The sequence below is a fragment of the Alternaria dauci genome, chromosome 1 (genome assembly GCF_042100115.1).
Source record: "Alternaria dauci strain A2016 chromosome 1, whole genome shotgun sequence".
In the NCBI taxonomy this organism is placed as follows: Eukaryota; Fungi; Ascomycota; class Dothideomycetes; order Pleosporales; family Pleosporaceae; genus Alternaria; species Alternaria dauci.
Window position 1 is genome coordinate 4,417,216 of NC_091272.1, and position 17,587 is coordinate 4,434,802.

At 52.9% G+C, this 17,587-nt stretch overlaps 6 protein-coding genes across 6 annotated transcripts; 5 read left to right on the forward strand and 1 right to left on the reverse strand.

Annotated features, from left to right (window-relative positions):
* Positions 1 to 453: 453 nt before the first annotated feature.
* Positions 454 to 4,066, reverse strand: ACET3X_001378 (uncharacterized protein). The gene is made up of 5 exons (XM_069446662.1): positions 3,713 to 4,066; positions 3,563 to 3,660; positions 2,174 to 3,305; positions 1,428 to 2,115; positions 454 to 1,359 (listed from the first exon to the last, which is right to left on the reverse strand). The coding sequence occupies exons 1-5, from the start codon at positions 3,860 to 3,862 to the stop codon at positions 809 to 811; spliced, it is 2,619 nt and encodes an 872-aa protein (XP_069311620.1). The 5' UTR covers positions 3,863 to 4,066; the 3' UTR covers positions 454 to 808.
* Positions 4,067 to 4,354: 288 nt separating this feature from the next.
* Positions 4,355 to 6,530, forward strand: ACET3X_001379 (uncharacterized protein; the record flags this gene model as incomplete). Its single annotated transcript, XM_069446663.1, has 2 exons — positions 4,355 to 5,567; positions 5,614 to 6,530. 2 exons carry the CDS (start codon positions 4,355 to 4,357, stop codon positions 6,276 to 6,278), a joined length of 1,878 nt encoding a protein of 625 aa, XP_069311621.1. The 3' UTR covers positions 6,279 to 6,530.
* A 1,672-nt stretch (positions 6,531 to 8,202) lies between these two features.
* On the forward strand, positions 8,203 to 9,864 carry ACET3X_001380 (uncharacterized protein; the record flags this gene model as incomplete). The annotated part of the gene is made up of 1 exon (XM_069446664.1): positions 8,203 to 9,864. One exon carries the CDS (start codon positions 8,203 to 8,205, stop codon positions 9,862 to 9,864), a length of 1,662 nt encoding a protein of 553 aa, XP_069311622.1.
* A 418-nt stretch (positions 9,865 to 10,282) lies between these two features.
* On the forward strand, positions 10,283 to 11,499 carry ACET3X_001381 (uncharacterized protein; the record flags this gene model as incomplete). The annotated part of the gene is made up of 4 exons (XM_069446666.1): positions 10,283 to 10,458; positions 10,579 to 10,998; positions 11,052 to 11,383; positions 11,462 to 11,499. 4 exons carry the CDS (start codon positions 10,283 to 10,285, stop codon positions 11,497 to 11,499), a joined length of 966 nt encoding a protein of 321 aa, XP_069311623.1.
* Positions 11,500 to 12,449: 950 nt separating this feature from the next.
* Positions 12,450 to 14,940, forward strand: ACET3X_001382 (uncharacterized protein; the record flags this gene model as incomplete). The annotated part of the gene is made up of 3 exons (XM_069446667.1): positions 12,450 to 13,410; positions 13,463 to 13,660; positions 13,709 to 14,940. The coding sequence occupies 3 exons, from the start codon at positions 12,450 to 12,452 to the stop codon at positions 14,938 to 14,940; spliced, it is 2,391 nt and encodes a 796-aa protein (XP_069311624.1).
* Positions 14,941 to 16,672: 1,732 nt separating this feature from the next.
* On the forward strand, positions 16,673 to 17,521 carry ACET3X_001383 (uncharacterized protein; the record flags this gene model as incomplete). Its single annotated transcript, XM_069446668.1, has 1 exon — positions 16,673 to 17,521. The coding sequence occupies one exon, from the start codon at positions 16,673 to 16,675 to the stop codon at positions 17,519 to 17,521; it is 849 nt and encodes a 282-aa protein (XP_069311625.1).
* Between the last annotated feature and the right edge of the window lie 66 nt (positions 17,522 to 17,587).

Sequence of the window (17,587 nt, forward strand, 5' to 3'; positions counted from 1 at the left end):
GGTTTACCAGCAACATCAGTGCTTACAGGGAGGAAGGGCCAACGCACCGCCACAGTTCCGAAACTTGGACCCGCGACGCGCTCGTGCCTGGAATCTTAGGAACGCGTTTCAAAGCTTAAAATAGCGGATGGACTTGCAAGCGCTCTGTGTACGAACCGCTGAAGGGCTTCGTTTGGCCCAGTGAAAGAATTCCTTTCCCCACGTCTACCGGTAGTGTCGGCAGCGATGATTGTCCTGCAGGGATAGGCATCGGTTCGCTTTCGTTGAGTCTTCGAGTTAGCCCTGAAAGGAAACGAACTGCACACGGCATTCATGCAACATTGTTTTCGACCCAGCGAGAAAACGACACATGCTTTTTTGATAAGATAAGGTGGTGCTGAGCCGAGTACCGTTCCTGCAATGTGACTTTTCCGGTGTGGTATTTAACTTGCTCAACTTCCCGAGCTTGGGCAGTGTAAGCAATTTCGGGTCTCCACATTCCCTCGAACAGTGCATCCAGATCGTCTCTCGGTAGACTCGCGCTCTTCTCTCTGTAGGCAGGAACCCCCCAGACTCCCAGTGCCAAGCTTGCATTCAAGCGTCGCATCACAGATACAGGGACACAGAATTTGAAAGTAAAAGCAATAATATTATCTTCAAGTTTCTTCATCGCATGTAGACATAGCACATGACTTCTTCAACTCAACGCAAGATACAGAAGAAGACCGTTCCCTATCTTGGATCCCGAAGTAGAGTTCGCTCAGTCGATATTTCCGCAATCCATCCGTACACTGTCTAGGCCAGCTTCTTTTTCCTCCTCCAAATTTGTCTACCGCCATAACCCACTGACCGTCTCAACCCCTCTCTCAACCACAGCCTTGACCCTCGCCCTAAGCGCATTATTCGCACATTCCACATCCAAATCCTCTAGCCAAACCTTCGCCACCCACTTGTCAAACTTGATCTCTACACCCGGAACAGGTATACCTAGGTTGTGTAGGCGCTTGAGCTCTGCTTTGTCTTCTGCCGACAACTGGTCGTCTGGTGCAATGGGAGGCGGGAGAGCAGCAACGCTAAAGGGTTCTGATGCTTTCTCATCGTCCGGAGTGGAGGTATCCATCGAATCGGGGTTGGCTGCTGGAGTACCGTTTGTAGTAGCGGTTGTAGTGCTGTTGCGAGGGAGGGTAATGGGCCGAACTGCTTCTTCGCCGAATTGAGCTTCTAGGAAGAGGAAGAGGCGAGCAAGACGGGTAGAGGGGTCCGTTGCGCGGTGAGGATGAGGCTTTTTGAAGCGATGGGCCAGCTTTGTGGTGGATATTTCGTCTTGCTCTTCTTCTTTGGATGGAGATGTATGGGTGTGAGAGTGTTGCTTTGAGGATTCTAGATGATAGGTGTGTTAGCATGAGGTCTGATCGGAGTGCTAGGCGGGAACGAAGGGAGTGACTTACGCCGAACAGCTGCTGGAGAAGATTCGACGGTGAAGAGAACTGCGAGGACGGCGTCGGCGATACCGTCGTTGATTACGTTGCCTTCCCATTCTACTTCTACTCTTCCTCCGTTCTTGATTAGAACGTTCACGCAGTCCATTACTGTGAACTTTGTTTCTGTTCGGCTGACCTCTTCGTCTGCTTCTTCCTTGTGAGTCGTGCCGTTGCCATTCATCTTGCCGTCAACGGCAGCGTCGGTGAGACTGCTCTCTTTGATAGCGCCGAAAGTTCCTTCGAGCGCCCATCGTATTAGATCAATGCCAGCGGCTGACAAAGTGAGATGCTGACGACATAGAATGGTTGTTGTCGTTAGACCCGCGTATTCCTTTAGATCTTCAGGCGCCATGAGGGAAATCTTAAAGTCATTTTGGACAAGAACTCCACTAATCATATCCACTTTCTCGCCCTCTTGGTCTTCTCCAGCACTTCCGCTCTCGTCGCCGTTGGGACTCAGGGAACGAGGCAGAGGTGGAGCAATAGAGGCTAGCTTTCCGACAACCTTGGCAATCTTGTCGGTTTTGAAAGGAATGCGAAGTTCCTCGCAGTTGGCTGGCGAGTATATTTTCGTGGGGACGGCCTTCTGAGCGTTGAAGGAGAGAAGTTTGGACTTTAGACGAGTCATGTTGCCCTTCTCACCGTGAACGAGAATCTAGACTTTGGTGAATACAAGCTCCTTTACATGAGCATGAACGGTGAGCTGAACTTACAACAACAGGAGCAGCGACTTCCTGCACAAACTCCATGTTCTCTTTTCCGTCGACATGTGCCGCGAAACTGTACTCTTGGACTGTGCATCGTCGGGGAATCATGGTTTGCTCGTTCTCTCTTTGACCTGGTCGCCGTGCTGAGTTACTGGCACGGGTCATAATGGCGGGAATTTGATCTGGCTCGTGGACAATCTGCTTCGCCATTGTGCCCTCAACAGAGTAACCAGTGATGATGACACCGTTCCTTGGGTCAGGTGCCCATCGCTCAAGCAGCTCACGCGATGTTCCAGACTGCATCATGCCTGGCGAAGCAAGCATGACACAGCCACCCAGGTCGTCGAAACGCTCAAGACTTTTGAGTGAACGGACGAACTTGAAGTCCCAGGCTCCGCGTCGTCCAGTATCTCCAGCAGCTTCCGCCTCGGCCATGCGCTCGGCGAAGAGGCGTTTGATGTTGTCGTTCATGGCCGAGACGTAGGTTTGGTAGACCTGCATACACTTGCGTGCTAAGCTGGAGTTGTAGTAGATGGGTATCTTCTGGACCTCTGGATGCTTGCTCCAGTATTCGTCCAGAATGAGAAGAAGTTCCTGGGCTCGCCCCAGAGCGAAGACTGGGAGAAGAGCTCGGCCGCCGCGATTGAGGACGTCGGTAATAGCTTTCATGAGCTGTGCTTCTCGCTCAACACGTGGCGTGTGCATCGAGATACCAAACGTTGACTCGGTAATAAGGACATCAATCTTCACGCCCGGTGGTACCGACGCGGAGACTAAATGCCGGTCGTCCTCTCGCGAGTAGTCGCCAGTGAACAATATCTTCAGGCCTGCAATCTCCATCAGAAACATGGCTGCTCCAAGTACGTGACCGGCAGGATATGGCGTTATCCGTACACCAGAGACGGTATGTGTAGTGTAGAAATCGATCGACTCGATCATGGGATAGGTGTTGAGATGGTCTGCCTCGGTGTACATTTGGATCTTGGTCTCGGAGTTGCTCGACATGTTTCCGACACGGACGGAGTCTTGGATAAGCCATTTGTAGATGGCTTTGGTCGGATGTGTCATGAACACACGACCCTTGAAATTCGTCTTCGCAAGCACGTAGGGCAAGGAAGCAGCATGGTCGACGTGAAAACTAGCCGGATGTCAGCATACTCGACAGGCAGAAGACTCAGGAAGGAGTCAGAAAGAGGCGCCCAAGGTGGTAGATACAGTGGTGGGAACCAGGGAGGGGCACATCATCGAAGTCGAGCGGAGAGGAAGCAAATAATATTCCATTCATAGTGATATACAAGTCGCTGAACTGCGAGTGCCCTTTGCGCGCTCATGGTCCGACTCCAGTGATGCGCCGAACCCCAACTACCATGGCAAGCAAGACGTGCGTATACATACTGTGAGATTAGTAGCACGTCTACAGTGCTAAGATCGAAGTCATCGTAGAATGGCATGGCCGACAAGCCTTCGTGTGCGGGATGCATACCGGCATCAAGCTGTTCGGCATTAGCATGGTCGCCGTAGAGTATTCAAGTTCTGTGTGCGCACCATGACTGTCTTGCCCTTGTACTGGATGATATGACACGACCGGCCGACCTCATTGCCGCCTCCTAAGCAGAGGAACATGAGCTCGTCGGACGGATCTATTGGGTCTTCGTCTTCGGGCGCCATGGCCGTTGCCTTTCTCTTCGACGCCATGATTGCGCGGGTTGAGGTGTGGCGGTCTAATACGCGTTGTACAGGTGACGGAGGTGAAGCTATCGGGTGCGTGAATGGGATCTGACGAAGAACGCGTAAAGCAGCTACGAGCAGCGATTGGTCCTATCTGGTTAGTCGTGAATTACTATCGCCGGAGTATCCTACGCCTCGGTTGGGCAATGCGAGGGCGAGAGAGTGTGTGTGCAGCAGCACCGAGTGAGGGTGGAGTGCACGATGGACGACCATTGCGGCTGTCTTTGTCTGGCGCGCGACTGCCAAGACCCAGTCCGTGCTCGTCACTCCAGATTCAACTTCCGCGCCATCGACCGCGACATGAACACTACCCACGCGCCCACAGACTCGACCCATCGCAGCTGCCGGAAATCACGTGCCAAAGCAAGCGCTGTCAGCTCCAAATTCACCGCCGCCGGATGACGCGCCGATAAATCGCCATCACCTGCGCAACTCCCCGCTGGGGACGAGCTGCCCATCATGGCCTACCCAAACTACAACCAGTATCCGCCTCCGGGCCAGCAGCCCCCGCCGCCCGTGCAAACGCAGAACCTGAACCACCACCAACAGCAGCGCGCCTTCTCGCCCCAGCATTACCAGCAGTCACCCACCGCCTTGTCCCCAACCATGGGAAGCGGCATCCCCCCCAATAAACGCCAGCGCCTCTCCCCGAATCCGCCCTCACCTGCGCCATACCAGTCACCTTTCGGCATGCCTGGCGCTCCCTCTTTTCCCCCCTCGCCGTATACCGCATCTCCGCAGACGCCTGGCTACCACTCACTGCCCACATCGCCTGCCGCCATGCAGCCTCCGCCATTCCACCAGCCCCAGCCGTACCAGCATCCGAATGCACAACAACAGCCAGCGCTCCAGGGCTCTATGCCGCCACCCAAGGTCCCGTATAGCAAGACTGGAGACAGCTCAGAACTGGAAAAGGCGAATGCGCGCGATCTGGACGTCAACAACATCAGCGACGTTCTTACCGGGTCTGGTATCGACCTGCGCGCCGAAGAGGACAACTTGCTGCACAATTACAGAAGTTTCAACTCGCAGGCATCAGGGTCTACAGCATCACCGCACGCCAGCTTCAACAACTGGAGCCAGCAGTCAAGCCATGGCGCGTTCCAGGGGACCGGTCCGCTCAGTCAGGAAATGACCAAGGAGCAGCACGAGGCCGAATTCATCAGAAAACACGAACAAGCCGCCAGGATTCTGAACGAGTCTGCCCAACAGCCACTCAACGATCCCTTCCTGCAAGCGAGTGTGCTCAGGCATCGCATCGCAAAGCGTGGGTATGAGCACGGTATTCAGATAAATGTGGACGGTCTGTTTGATAAGATTCCAGACAAAGGCCAGCAAGAAATCACACGTACTACTCAAACTGGTGCTAATGGCGAGCAAATTGTAGGCCTGGAGGCTGCCAGTCTACTAAACCAGAACGCGCCGCTTGTTGAGATTCTGACACTGATTTCCCTGGCTACCGAGGAGCGCATACGTACCGTGGTCGAAGACTCTTTCGCTTTGTGCCAAGGCCGGCAGAACACCTCTCACGGCATCATTCCGCCCCAGATGCTTGACCTTGCCATTGTAGGAGAGAATGCACAGGAGAAGATGGTTCCACCAGTCAACGTCCTGAAGACGCCATGGGAGGCTTCGGACAGCGCTGTCAGCCCTACAGCGACAGCCAGCAAGGGTATGTCTCAAGTGGTCTCGTTTCATGTGGTTGCTAACTGGCTTAGGTGTTCCTAATGCAGGACGACTGCCAACGCCTCCCAGCGAAGCACCGCCAACCCCCCAGCGAACATACCAGAACGTCAATCACGTTGCTCAAGCACTCACAAAGCGCGCTGAGGATTATTACAAGTGGGAGCAGGAGCGGCTTCGCAAGCGTGCAAAGCGTCAAGCAGGTGCCTCGGCTTCCTCTGCAGATACGCCAGCTGTTCCCATACCCCTACCAGAACCCGTCACAAAGAAGGCCCTGGCATTCGCAAAGAAGCAAAGTCAGTCAGATGTTGTTGTGTTTGGCAAAGCCAACGAAACTGCCAGTATGGCGCTTGGCGGCAAGAAAAAGAAATACTCTTGGATGACTGGTGGAGGCGGCGGTCCAGCGTCGGGTACCTCGACACCACGACCAGCAGCTGCAGCAGGTGGTAGTGGCACCGCGACACCTGCAGTCCAAGCGCCTGAAAAGGCTCTCCTGGGCAGGAAGCGCAAGTTTGGCGACGCAATCGAGCAAACCGAGACGGGAGCTGGGATCCAGCTCCGTGATCTAATTCACGTGCTAGATAACGATGGAAGAGAAAAGAAGACGCTTACCGTCATCCTAGCGCGTCTCAAGAACACGGAAAAGGACATGAAGCCCGAGGTCAACAAATCATTGCCTCCTTCGGGAGTACGGGCTTAGGCTTTGTATTTTTGTATTATCAGCGCTGGCGTTCAACGGGAGACCTGTGGGGCTGATGAAGGTCAGAATTTGTGCGATACCTTACTTGCATGATATTCCCCAAGGGCTGGGGTAAAATTTTCCACCGACTGGGGATGAACGGTTGGGCGTCTTCAAGTGGATTTGTATCAAAAACATCATATTCTTAGACTATAGTAGCCGGAAAAAATCCGGCTACATCATCTACCAATGACATCACTTACTAGATCGCGACTCAATGTTTGGCCATGCTTCTCAGTGATTGAAAGTTTCTAATTATTGACAGTCTCGGTGATATGATGCATCTGCAAGACTACTATCATGTTTCTACGGGCATCAAGCCCACTCTGAAGGACTACGAATAACTGGAATCCGCCCAGAAACCGGAAACCGTACTCATACAGATGCTTGATACATGCATCGATAGACAGGCATCTGGTGAGGTGTTTGAAGAGACGACTAAATCGCACGAGTTTCTCTAGAAGCATGCTGAGAGGTAGTGGGGGTGATGATGGGAATGGTGAGAACAAAAGTGAGTGGAAAATGTCGGAACAGCAGGCTAGGTAAATTTGGCCATGTGGTTCGGAAGATTCTATGGTTGGGTTCATACGAGCCGGTGTAAGCCCTGGAGATATGTGGTATACCGCAGTACAAACGCACGCGATGGGAAGACTTGGTACCAATACTTTTATATTCGTTCTACTATACTCTATGGAGGATATACGTTGAAGTACCGCATGTAGCACATAACAGACAAATCAAACCAACTCCAATCTGGCGAGCCGACCGTCGAAGCAAATGTGCTTCTAACCATCCAAATCCAAAACAGGAATCTCCTTCAACGCATCTCCATCACTCAACGGTTGCAGCATCGGCGTCTCAGGCAACGCTATGGCCGTGGATGCAATCAGATCCAACCTCAACTCTGGGATCATGGCTGCCAAATCGAGCACGGAGTATTCCAGAGGTCGCAAAACGAGTGTACGTGGTAAGAAAACGTTGCGTACTTCGAGATTGTTGCTTCTAGATCCCACGTCCATGCTCTTGATCTTTGGTGTTGATTTATAAACCACAGCTGACGCAGATGTGATCGAAAGGGGTGAGACAGAGTCCATTGATGCTGATGATGTGGACCTCGAGCTTGTCGAGCTGGCAGAGTTCGATTTACAGTGAGCCACTACCGAGTATGCTGAATCGGTGTTGGTCGAGACCGTCGAGGAGGCCGAGGACGATGTTGTTGAGGTTGCACGTGAAGGGTGAGCGGCCGGGAACGGCATTGGTACTATATGCGTTTCCGATGGCAAGGTAGTGAGTTCAAACTCGTTGGGTATTTTTCTTGGCTGCCTTGGCCGTGTGGCTTTGAAGTGAGCTCGGACTAGGAGGGCAAGAGCCATTGTAGTATCAGCTGAAGCAGCTTTGGGTGGTGGTTTGTGAAAGGTGTTGTGAAGAGCTGCGTGAAAGGTATTGTGAAAGCTTTGTGACAAGTGCCGTGCTGCGAAGAAGCTGTGTGAATTGTAACGTGAACTGTAATGTGAACTTTAATGTGAAGAGCTCGGTTTGAGATGAAGAAATGAACATGGCGACATTCGCTGATATACTATACCTCTATCATGGACCGTGGATGGAACTCAGTCATTCTTTGGTTGATCCATGCTCGGTGTAGAACACCAAAATTACTGGAGTTTGCCAGTCCAACAGAACTTGGTAACACGGCATTTCTGATCCGCGGTTGCGACCCAAGAAATTACTACTGTGCTCTCAAGTAAAAGCACAGTTCTTCAATACCCCCATATTCTACATCCATATCGCATTGAATATAGCGAATGTGACTTTCAAAGTCTCAATATCTAGTCCGCAACCATGGTATTGTGCAAGCGAGACCCCAAGAAATATCATCCCTATCAAAATGCTAGACCGCCAGGAGGCGTATGATGAACTCATCCGCGGTACAAAAACACCAACAATCAGTGCGAGAACTTCGCGTGGGTCAAAGGCCTTAGCGAGTTTGCGCTTGCGAGAACGTTCGCATCAGACCAATCAAAACACTATTGATGACTTCGAAGAGGAACACTTGGATGAGAACTTTACTTGGGAAAGGGAGGGGGCAGCACTCTTGCCGAATCACTTTGACGAAGAACTTCCGGTGCAAGACACCGAGCTCGAAGATGTTCTAGCCAGACTTGATGAGCTATGTCGGGAAGAACATGGGTCATTTTTGGATGCTGACGAGGACTCGAGTTGGGACCGCTACCGAGAAATAACAGCGGAACTACACGCCGATGAGCTACGCGTGGATACCACAATCCTCGAGCGCATCAAGGCTGGAAACGGCCCACATGATAGAATATTCAAAGATCTGCTTGCCCCATTACGCTCGGAGCCACTAGCACCAGAAGCTGAAGAGTCAGAAGCTGATATCTTGAGGGTACTGCTCGCTTGGAACAAGCGCATTGCTGACAGCTACAATGCCGATCTCGCGGATCGCCAGGCCTTTATCGCTGCTTTGGTGGAGAGAATAGAAGCTGTTGACAAGGTTATGGCGATTGTAAGTGACGACACGAATAGCAACCAAAATGACGAGACTGGCCAAAATGGCATTCTGGAACCTTCTCGACGGCGTCTACTGAGAGCCATCCACGCATATCGGCCGGAGACCAGAGACTTTAAGAATCAGAACCCGTTTGACATGCTTGTCATCATATTGGCCCACGTTAGACAACATGAATTTGAGGTTGCAAACAAAGACGATTGCGTGTACCTCATCTTCAAGGCATTGAATGGACAGGAACAACTTAAGAACCGCTTTAATCGTGAGAAGCAGAGGCGTTCGTATCAAAGCCAAAAAGAGGAAGCGGAGCAAGATGACAATCAGGATGAAGTAAGGCGTTGCAGGACCAAATGGAGAGTTTCCAACAAAAGATTGGCAGAAAGAACACGGCAGAAGTTGATGACTAGAATCCAACACGCAAGGAACGGATTGAGAAAGGCCGGAATTGACGAGTTGTTGAAGTTAGCTGTGCTCCGATCAGCGCAGCCACGCGCTGAAAGGGAGGATGATCCAGACGGATATTCTCCGCCCTGGGAGGACATCTTGGCCAAATGTACTCAGGCAGACGACTATAGTGCCCTGAGAGACAAGCTTGGAGAGCACTTTCTGAATTTGGAGGCCGTTCTGGAAGCAACTGCAGATAAAGCTCGAGATATGAAGACGACTCACAATCTTGTTCTATCTTGGACGGTAAAGCTCGCTGGCGCTGACCTCAAAGATCGCGATGAAGTCGAGAGAGAACGCATAATGACGGCACGACTGAGCGATCCGGTTACGGCGAGGATAATGGAGGAGACGCTGGAAGGTATGTTGAACACGCATCTAGTCGCGACGCAGATGCTCGTGCACTTGGAGCTGATGGAGGAATCGATGAGTGAATTGCTGGCGGCTGCGACAACGAAACACGACGACTTGACGGGATTGGCCTGCTCAATCAATCGTAATCAGGAGTTGAGTGCTACCAGCGGGACAGAAGGTGAAGATGTGTCTGCCGAGAGAAGCGAAGACGACGAGGACTGATGGTGCGCCGGATATAAGGATCTTAAATCCGGTTGTTGAGGGCTAGCGACATGTGATTCGGATGAATTTGAGAAAGCAACCTCCAGTCTTCGTACAGTATGGGCTCTTGAGCGCCAGCAGCCTCGCCTGGGTGATGTTAAAATAAAGCGCAATTTTGCGGCCCCCTCAAAAAGGAATATGGGCAAAGGAATTCGGGCGGCGGGATTGGCAGAAGCCGATGGGCACGCCCAAATCGCGGTGACGTGAATGGAGGATTTGCGGCAGGGCGGGTATCCGGATTACAGTCGGGAAAGAACGGGTCCAACGCCAAGCACAAAACTTCTCACCAACTATCGCGGGCTCGTAATCTCCGTCTGTCCAGCTTCACCCTCCAAACCTCTCCACTCCACTTGCTTCGCTTCTCATCCACACCAGCGAAATGGCCACCAACCCCCCTCCCACCGCCACCGGCTCCAGCAAGGTCGATGCCGCAAAGGCTAAGCTCGCGGCCGCTGACCCTACCGCGCCCACTGGCCTTGACCTGTACGCGCGATTCGCTTTCGCCGGTGCCGTCTGCTGCTCCGTCACCCACGGAGCCCTCACACCCGTCGATGTGTACGTTGTCCCGCGCTGCAATGCCATTGAGAGGCGTCAATTGGCCGTATCGCACACGTTTTGCGACGGTTGACAGATGTCAAAAATGACGACAGAATGCCAAGCTAACATGTGCAACAGCGTCAAGACCAGGATACAGCTCGACCCCGTCACATACAACACCGGTCTGATCGGTGGCTTCAAGAAGACCATTGCCAATGAGGGTGTGGGCGCCGTCTGGACCGGTTTCGGCCCTACCGCTGCCGGTTACTTCCTCCAGGGTGCCTTCAAGTTTGGAGGTTACGAGTTCTTCAAGCAGCAGTCCATCAACCTCGTCGGTTACGAGACTGCCGCCAACAACCGCACCGCCGTCTACCTCGCCTCTGCTGCCGTTGCCGAGTTCTTCGCCGATGTCGCCCTCTGCCCTCTCGAGGCTACCCGTATCCGTCTCGTTGGTGACCCAACCTTTGCCAACGGCCTCGTTGGTGGATTCTCCAAGATCCTGAAGAACGAGGGTGTCGGCGCCTTCTACTCTGGTTTCGGACCTATCCTGTTCAAGCAGTACGTGGCAATCTTGTCTGGATGAACACGCAGCACAGACTAACATGACATAGGGTTCCCTACACCATGGCCAAGTTTGCCGTCTTCGAGAAGGTCAACGAGGCCGTCTACTCCGTCGTCGACAAGAGCAAGACCTCCAACGGAATGCAGACTGTCTACAACTTGGGCTCTGGTATCATTGCCGGTTTCGCCGCCGCCATCATCTCCCAGCCAGCCGACACCATGCTCTCCAGGATTAACAAGACCAAGGGTCTTCCTGGAGAGGGAACCACCTCCCGTTTGATCAAGATCGCCAAGGAGCTTGGTCTCCGTGGTTCATTCGGTGGTATCGGTGCTCGTCTTTTCATGGTTGGTACCCTGACTGCTGGTCAGTTTGCCATCTACGGTGACATCAAGAAGGCACTTGGTACGTAACTCCTGCCCGCGAACTGCTTGTGAGGCATTTACTAACATCCAATTCCAGGTGCTACCGGTGGTGTCGAAATCGCCAAGACCAACTAAGCGCTGGTCTGGTGCGATGGGGAGAGAATGACGGAGGAGATGATACCAGGACAGCCAGGACAGCAGGTCTCTTGAGGTGGACTTGTCACATAAAAGTCTGTCTTTTCTTGCATAATGGCTGGCATGGGTTCGGTACGATATCACATTTCTTCTTCTGTGTGTTTTGCGTGTATCTGCAGTCATTCAAGTTAGATCTTGCTTCGCTTAGACGGCGATTTTATGTAACAGTACGATCGAGTAGGAAATATGCTGCAATAGACCCAACTCATAATGTCCAAGAACTGCATTGCACATGTAAGATGAAATGTGGTTGGAAAGATGTTGGTGAACCGATGGGAATCGACGTCTTCTACATGATTCAGATCTCAACGTCGTGATTGCGATCTGGCCATCTGGAGCCAGGATCAATTGCGCACAACAAACAAGCGCTATCGCACCGACCCTGTCATGTACTAGCAACCAACAACTTCGCCCTGGATGTCGGTTCGACAACGCGAAGTTCAGGGGGGCCTGCCGCTCAATCAGAGCGCACTGCGCGATACATCTGATTGCTGGAACCAGAGCACCTCACGTCAGCTTCAATTTTCCATCGGCCATCCCGCGTCAACTCGCCGATTACCAGCTGCCAACTATGTCAGCCTTAGTCTCAGCCTCACAGCGCGCATAGTCTCCCAGATGCATGGACTCGCTATGTACAACGTCTTCATAAACCAGCGACGTTGCTTGGAGTCGAAGCCCAGCTGCCCCTCCCTCTCTCCCAGGCCACCCCAACTTGGTCGCTCGTGGTGCCAAACCGCATTGAGTATCGATTCCGAAAGCTACCCATGCCAGAGCTCTTACTCAGCTTCTCATCAGCGACCCACGAATTCCGCCCTCTGAGCGGACCAAAACTTGCTTCCACCGAGGCTTCTTGTCGCTCAATGCGAGGCGATTCTCGTTGTAGCTAGCCAATGTCCGACCGTTCGGGCGCACCATCTCGCGATTTTGCATTTCAAACATCTGACCAAGCAAGTGGAGCATCGCAACAGCACCCGCAGCACTTCTACGGAGGCTACCACCATGCCGAGCACAACGCGAACGCGAACGCGGTCGAGCCCACGAGCCAGACGCATAGTCATGGCTTTCCCACCGGGTTTCCCGACTATGCTGTTAACACGCAACAGCACCAGGTGATGCCGGCGCACTTCAACGGCTTTGGCTTTAATTCATCGGCGCCTGCAGGCTGGGATGCGATTGACTTCTCAGACTTCACCAACCAGTACGAGCCGCAGGGTGAACTTGTCCAAGAATACCAAAGCCAAGTACATCCTACCAACGATTTCAGTATTCCACATCCTGTCGCCGCAGGAGAACCGGCGCATCAAGCGTTCCCCTTAAGCCAGAGCGCTACTACGACGCCGAATGCTGCGCAAAGCCAGAATCAATCGTCTCCTCCGCCTCCGCCTCCGCCAGCCCAGCCACAGCAGCCACAGAGACCAGCTGTTCATGCAGGTATGAAAAGGAAGGTCAATTCTGAGCCTACTGCGGTTGGATCGCAAAGTGTTGGCGTCACAACGGAGCACCCACCGAAGCGCCAGAACGTGTCGCGGCAATCATCCGACGCCTCAGCAACCTCGCCAGTCCTACCAGCCCCGGCTGATGCGCGTACACCATCCACGGCGCGAACTGCAACCCATGCGCCCACGACCGAAGCTCCACCCCAGCCAGCGTCACGAGAGAATACAGCGCCAGAGAGGCAGAAGGAGCAGAGCAAGGGCACGGGACCACAAGGAAGGGTCATCGATGTCTCTACACCGCGCAGGATAGCTGAGTCACCTGGCGGACTGGACATACTTCCTGCTGGCAAGGTGTTTCCCATACAGATAGGATCAGAGCTATTCAGGCTATCGGGAGCCTCTATAGCGTCAGATGGTAAGCATGCGGTGAATGCATCAAGGGAGCCCAGTAACTGAGACTACTAGAGCACCCTCGCACTTTTCTCATTTCTTCAGCCAGCAACTGCATGACAATGGCGGTCGAGCTGGTGACGTGAGGACGCTGTACATCGATCGCGATCCCGATACCTTTCGCGACATTGCGCTACACCTTCAGGGCTACCACATTACGCCACGAGATGGCGAGCACTTTGTAAAGCTATATGCGGACGCGCAGTTCTACTCTCGTAAGCTCAGCAGTGCATAGCCACATAATTCATTGCTGATGATAATAGTGCCGCGTCTCACCAAACAGCTGTTCAAGACCGACATCTTCGTGAATATCGGAGGAAAGCCTTTCCAGATACAACGCGATCTGTTCTCTGCTCCTGGAGACAGCCCCAATTACTTTTCGCTTGGCTTTGCACATTTCCTCTCGACGCCGTACGAGGCGTTCCCGGGACTGGACCGCGATGCGCTGCTTCGACCGCCTCCTATCAAGCCTCCATCCGTGCCGAATAGGAACGGAGAGGTGTTTGGCGAGCTGATGCAACTACTGCAAGGCTACAACGTCGAGATACGAAGCGAGGCGCATCGCTCTCGTCTTCTGCGGGATGCGCGATACTTTCATCTCAAAGGATTGGAGCAAAAGCTCATACCTTACGAAATCTCGTATAACGTGCAACGCCAAGAGTCGGAGATCTTGATTCGTCTTGAAGATATTCGACAGTCTGGTATTTCGTTCCGTCCCGATGGAGGACTCAGCGACCCAGACTCGGGGTCAATATCAGGAGCACAATCAGCAGGTGTCTCACCAGACCCTTTATCCATGAGTCACGTCGCGAGTCCCGCTCCATCAACAGCCAGCAGCAGTGCAATTTCTAGGCCGGGATATGTCTCTTATGCACGACCATACACGGATGACAATGCGAACGGCAACATCCTCGTCGTGGAAATCGCGTCATCCGAGTCAACAACGCTCTACCTTCCAAGGGCGTCACCAACATGGCCTCCACTCAGAGCCGAACTCAGAGCAACATTTCATAACTCAACCCTCGCACGAGTGACCTCACTGTTTTCTGTCATAGCTTCCAAGATGGGCTTGCCGGCTACACAGCCCCTCGGCCTGATGTACGTACAGTCTGGCGGTGGAGTCGCAGCGCAACCTGTTAGTCCCGCCAACTCGGGTGTCAGCGAACGGCGTGTCCGCGTACGACTTGATCAAGATTGTGCTATAGAAGTCGATGGATCACCAGCGGAGCTCTCCTGCGGAGATTCTGACCACATCGGCATCCGCCACAGGGGCAAGGCAGACGACTGGATATGGGGTGGTCGCCCTAACAGCGCCAACGAGGACGATGAGGAAGAGTGGACGATCAAACGCGCGCACTGGCGCATCCGCGTCGAACCCGTGGAGAGCGATGTCGAAGGGAAGAGGATGCAAGTTGTGCTGTGCGCAGCAAAGATTGAGGTGTTCACAAACCAGCGGGTACGAAACTCATCGAGAGGCTTTTTGGGAAGTGGCTAGGTAGATGGTCGTAGAGGGTCATAGGAGGGGGTAGTCGAAAAGCTTGCGCACCAACACTCAACTGACGAATATCATTGTACCACGCATCCAGTTCTTTCACATACGACCATAGGATCTTGAGATCACGGCTTCCCGTTCGCTCAGCCCTAGTTAAGCAAGATACCGGCGGATTAGTAGTCAGGTGGGTGACCACTGGCGAATCCCCGCTGTTGTATGTTTTTGATTTTTGTTCCTACCTAACATGGACCGAATGACCTTTTTGCTGATCTTAGCAGGATTCACGCTTTCGCGTACGAAGCATGGTATGGCTGACTAGTATCTCAGTCCTTACCTATGTGTTGTGAACGGCTCACGCACGACACCACTGCAAGTCTGCACGAGCCGCTCCGTGACGCACTTGAGCAATAATTTTGGCCGAGAAGCATACGTAACACAGCCTGCTGCGAGTTTAATAATCGGGCATAGTTCGCGTGATCCAGATCGTGGTTGCGCACAGTCGTTGCAACCCGTCGACCCAACACCGCCACAAGAAACAACACGCGTTAATGGGATGCACCCCACAAGAGTGGCCTCAAAGAGAGTCTTTGATACGCTGTTACATGGGCTAGGCTGGTGTGGCGCGTAAGCCTGAGGTCATGGCCAAGACATACGGCTTGCTTACAATGTTTGCGTGATTTGTGGATCACAAATTAGGCTTCATCATGAGCATAGCACGTAACTCGCGTTGACAGACAGTTTATACACAAAAGATGAGCTCAGGTGGGTATACCCGACCGGAAGGCGCCGAGGAAACTGACAGCTCTTGGTTACTCAACCACACCCTTTTGAACTGTGGGTCACATGGCGTATGGCTATTGGTGTAGGACTAGAGCTTTGGCCTTCTAGATGTTGACATGGAGTTTCGTCTTTGAAGGATCGATATTCCAAGCCGAAGTTCTTACAATGAGAGCATGGGCATCGGACCGAGCTTGCGGCCGGAGGAACGTCATGTATAACGCCATCTTCTAGGCTTGAATGAACGTGCACTCGCTCTATAGGACTAGAGGGAGTAATCCTTACGAGGTCAACGAGAAATGCATTCCATTGTGAAGACCCTATGAGTTTAGGTGACGAGAACTGAAGGTCTGCTGCTGCCAGTGTCGCTATCAAATATTTCAAACAACGTGCTAGCAGTTTATCTAGGTATGGTTGATTGGCAACCAGGTTCATGAGTCCTTCCAACGACTCCATCATGCTCATAGGCCAAAGGGTCATGAATGCAAGCTTCAGTCACTACATTTAAGCTCATCGAAGCCTTCAGCGCTTATTGATCCTCACTGTCCTGTAGGCGTCCATGGTCCAACCCACCATCTCCACTCACACTCTTCGTCTGTTTCGCACATAACTGGGCCTACATGGTTGGCCTGATGGTGTCTCTGTCATGATTGTGGGCACGGGCACGTCTAACGAGTCTGTAAAGTTGCCATGTTGAGCATCTTCTTCAGCGTCACATGAATGAGGACTCCTCGTGTTGATGGATCCATCATAAGCTGTGGCTTGGGTGGGGTGGGCGAATACAGCGACTTGAGAAGAGAGGAGCGTGAGCAGGCTTGGGGAGATTGGGTTTTGTTGCCGTCAACCTGTGTGTAAAAGCATATAAGGCAGCTGAACTCCCCGCTTGAAACTTCTCACCACGCTCTTCATCTTCTCTAGCAAAGTACCAGTTCATCTACCCAGCCATCTATCAGCGACCATGCACTCCCTTCTCATCAAGACCCTCCTGGTGACCCTCGCAACAGCGAACCCCGTCTCCATCACCAAACGCGAGATCAACCCAAACACAGTCAACGCCCTCACCGCTGCCCAACTGACGACCCAACGCAACGCACTCCTTCTCGCCCAGTCCGAATCTGCCCGCGAAGCAATTCTCTTCCCCAACCCTCCCAACGCCAGCAACGACACCTTCCAGTTCCTCAACAACACTGTCCTCCCCCCGACCGCCGGTTCAATCTTCCTGTCCACCATCAACAACTTCCCTGCGCTTGGTTCCACCGGCCTAGCAGCAGCCGTGGGCTTCGTCAACGCATGTGGTCTCAACACACCACACTGGCACCCACGCGCCAATGAGTTCTTGACAGTAGTCCAAGGAACACTAGTCGGCGCCCTCCTTCTCGAAAACGACAGCGGATTCGGCAATGTCGTGGGTGGCGCCCCACCAGTCCGTGGTCCGTATCAGCAAATCGAGACCACTTTGTCCAACTACACGGGCATGCTTTTCCCCAAGGGCCTCATCCATTGGCAGTTCAACCCAGAGTGCGAGCCAGCTGTATTCGTTGCTGGCTTCGATGTCAACGACCCTGGACGTGTCGAAGCAGCTCGCGGTTTCTTTTCGGGAACCCCAGACGAGGTTCTCGAAGCGAGTGCGGGTTATAGTGAGTTTCTGACGCCGGAGCAGGTTGCTGGCTTGAGGCCCGAGCTTACCAGTGACTTTACGGCAATCGTGGAGAGTTGTGCGAAAAGGTGTGGGATTCCTTATCAGGCTGGTGGGGAGTCTTCTTCGAGCACTTCAAGCGCCTACCCATCTGCCACGAGTGGGTACTAGGCTTTAAGGAATCGGTGCACCTGGTATAGGGTGAGAGATTAGATGTGGGCCAGATGCTGTAGATGA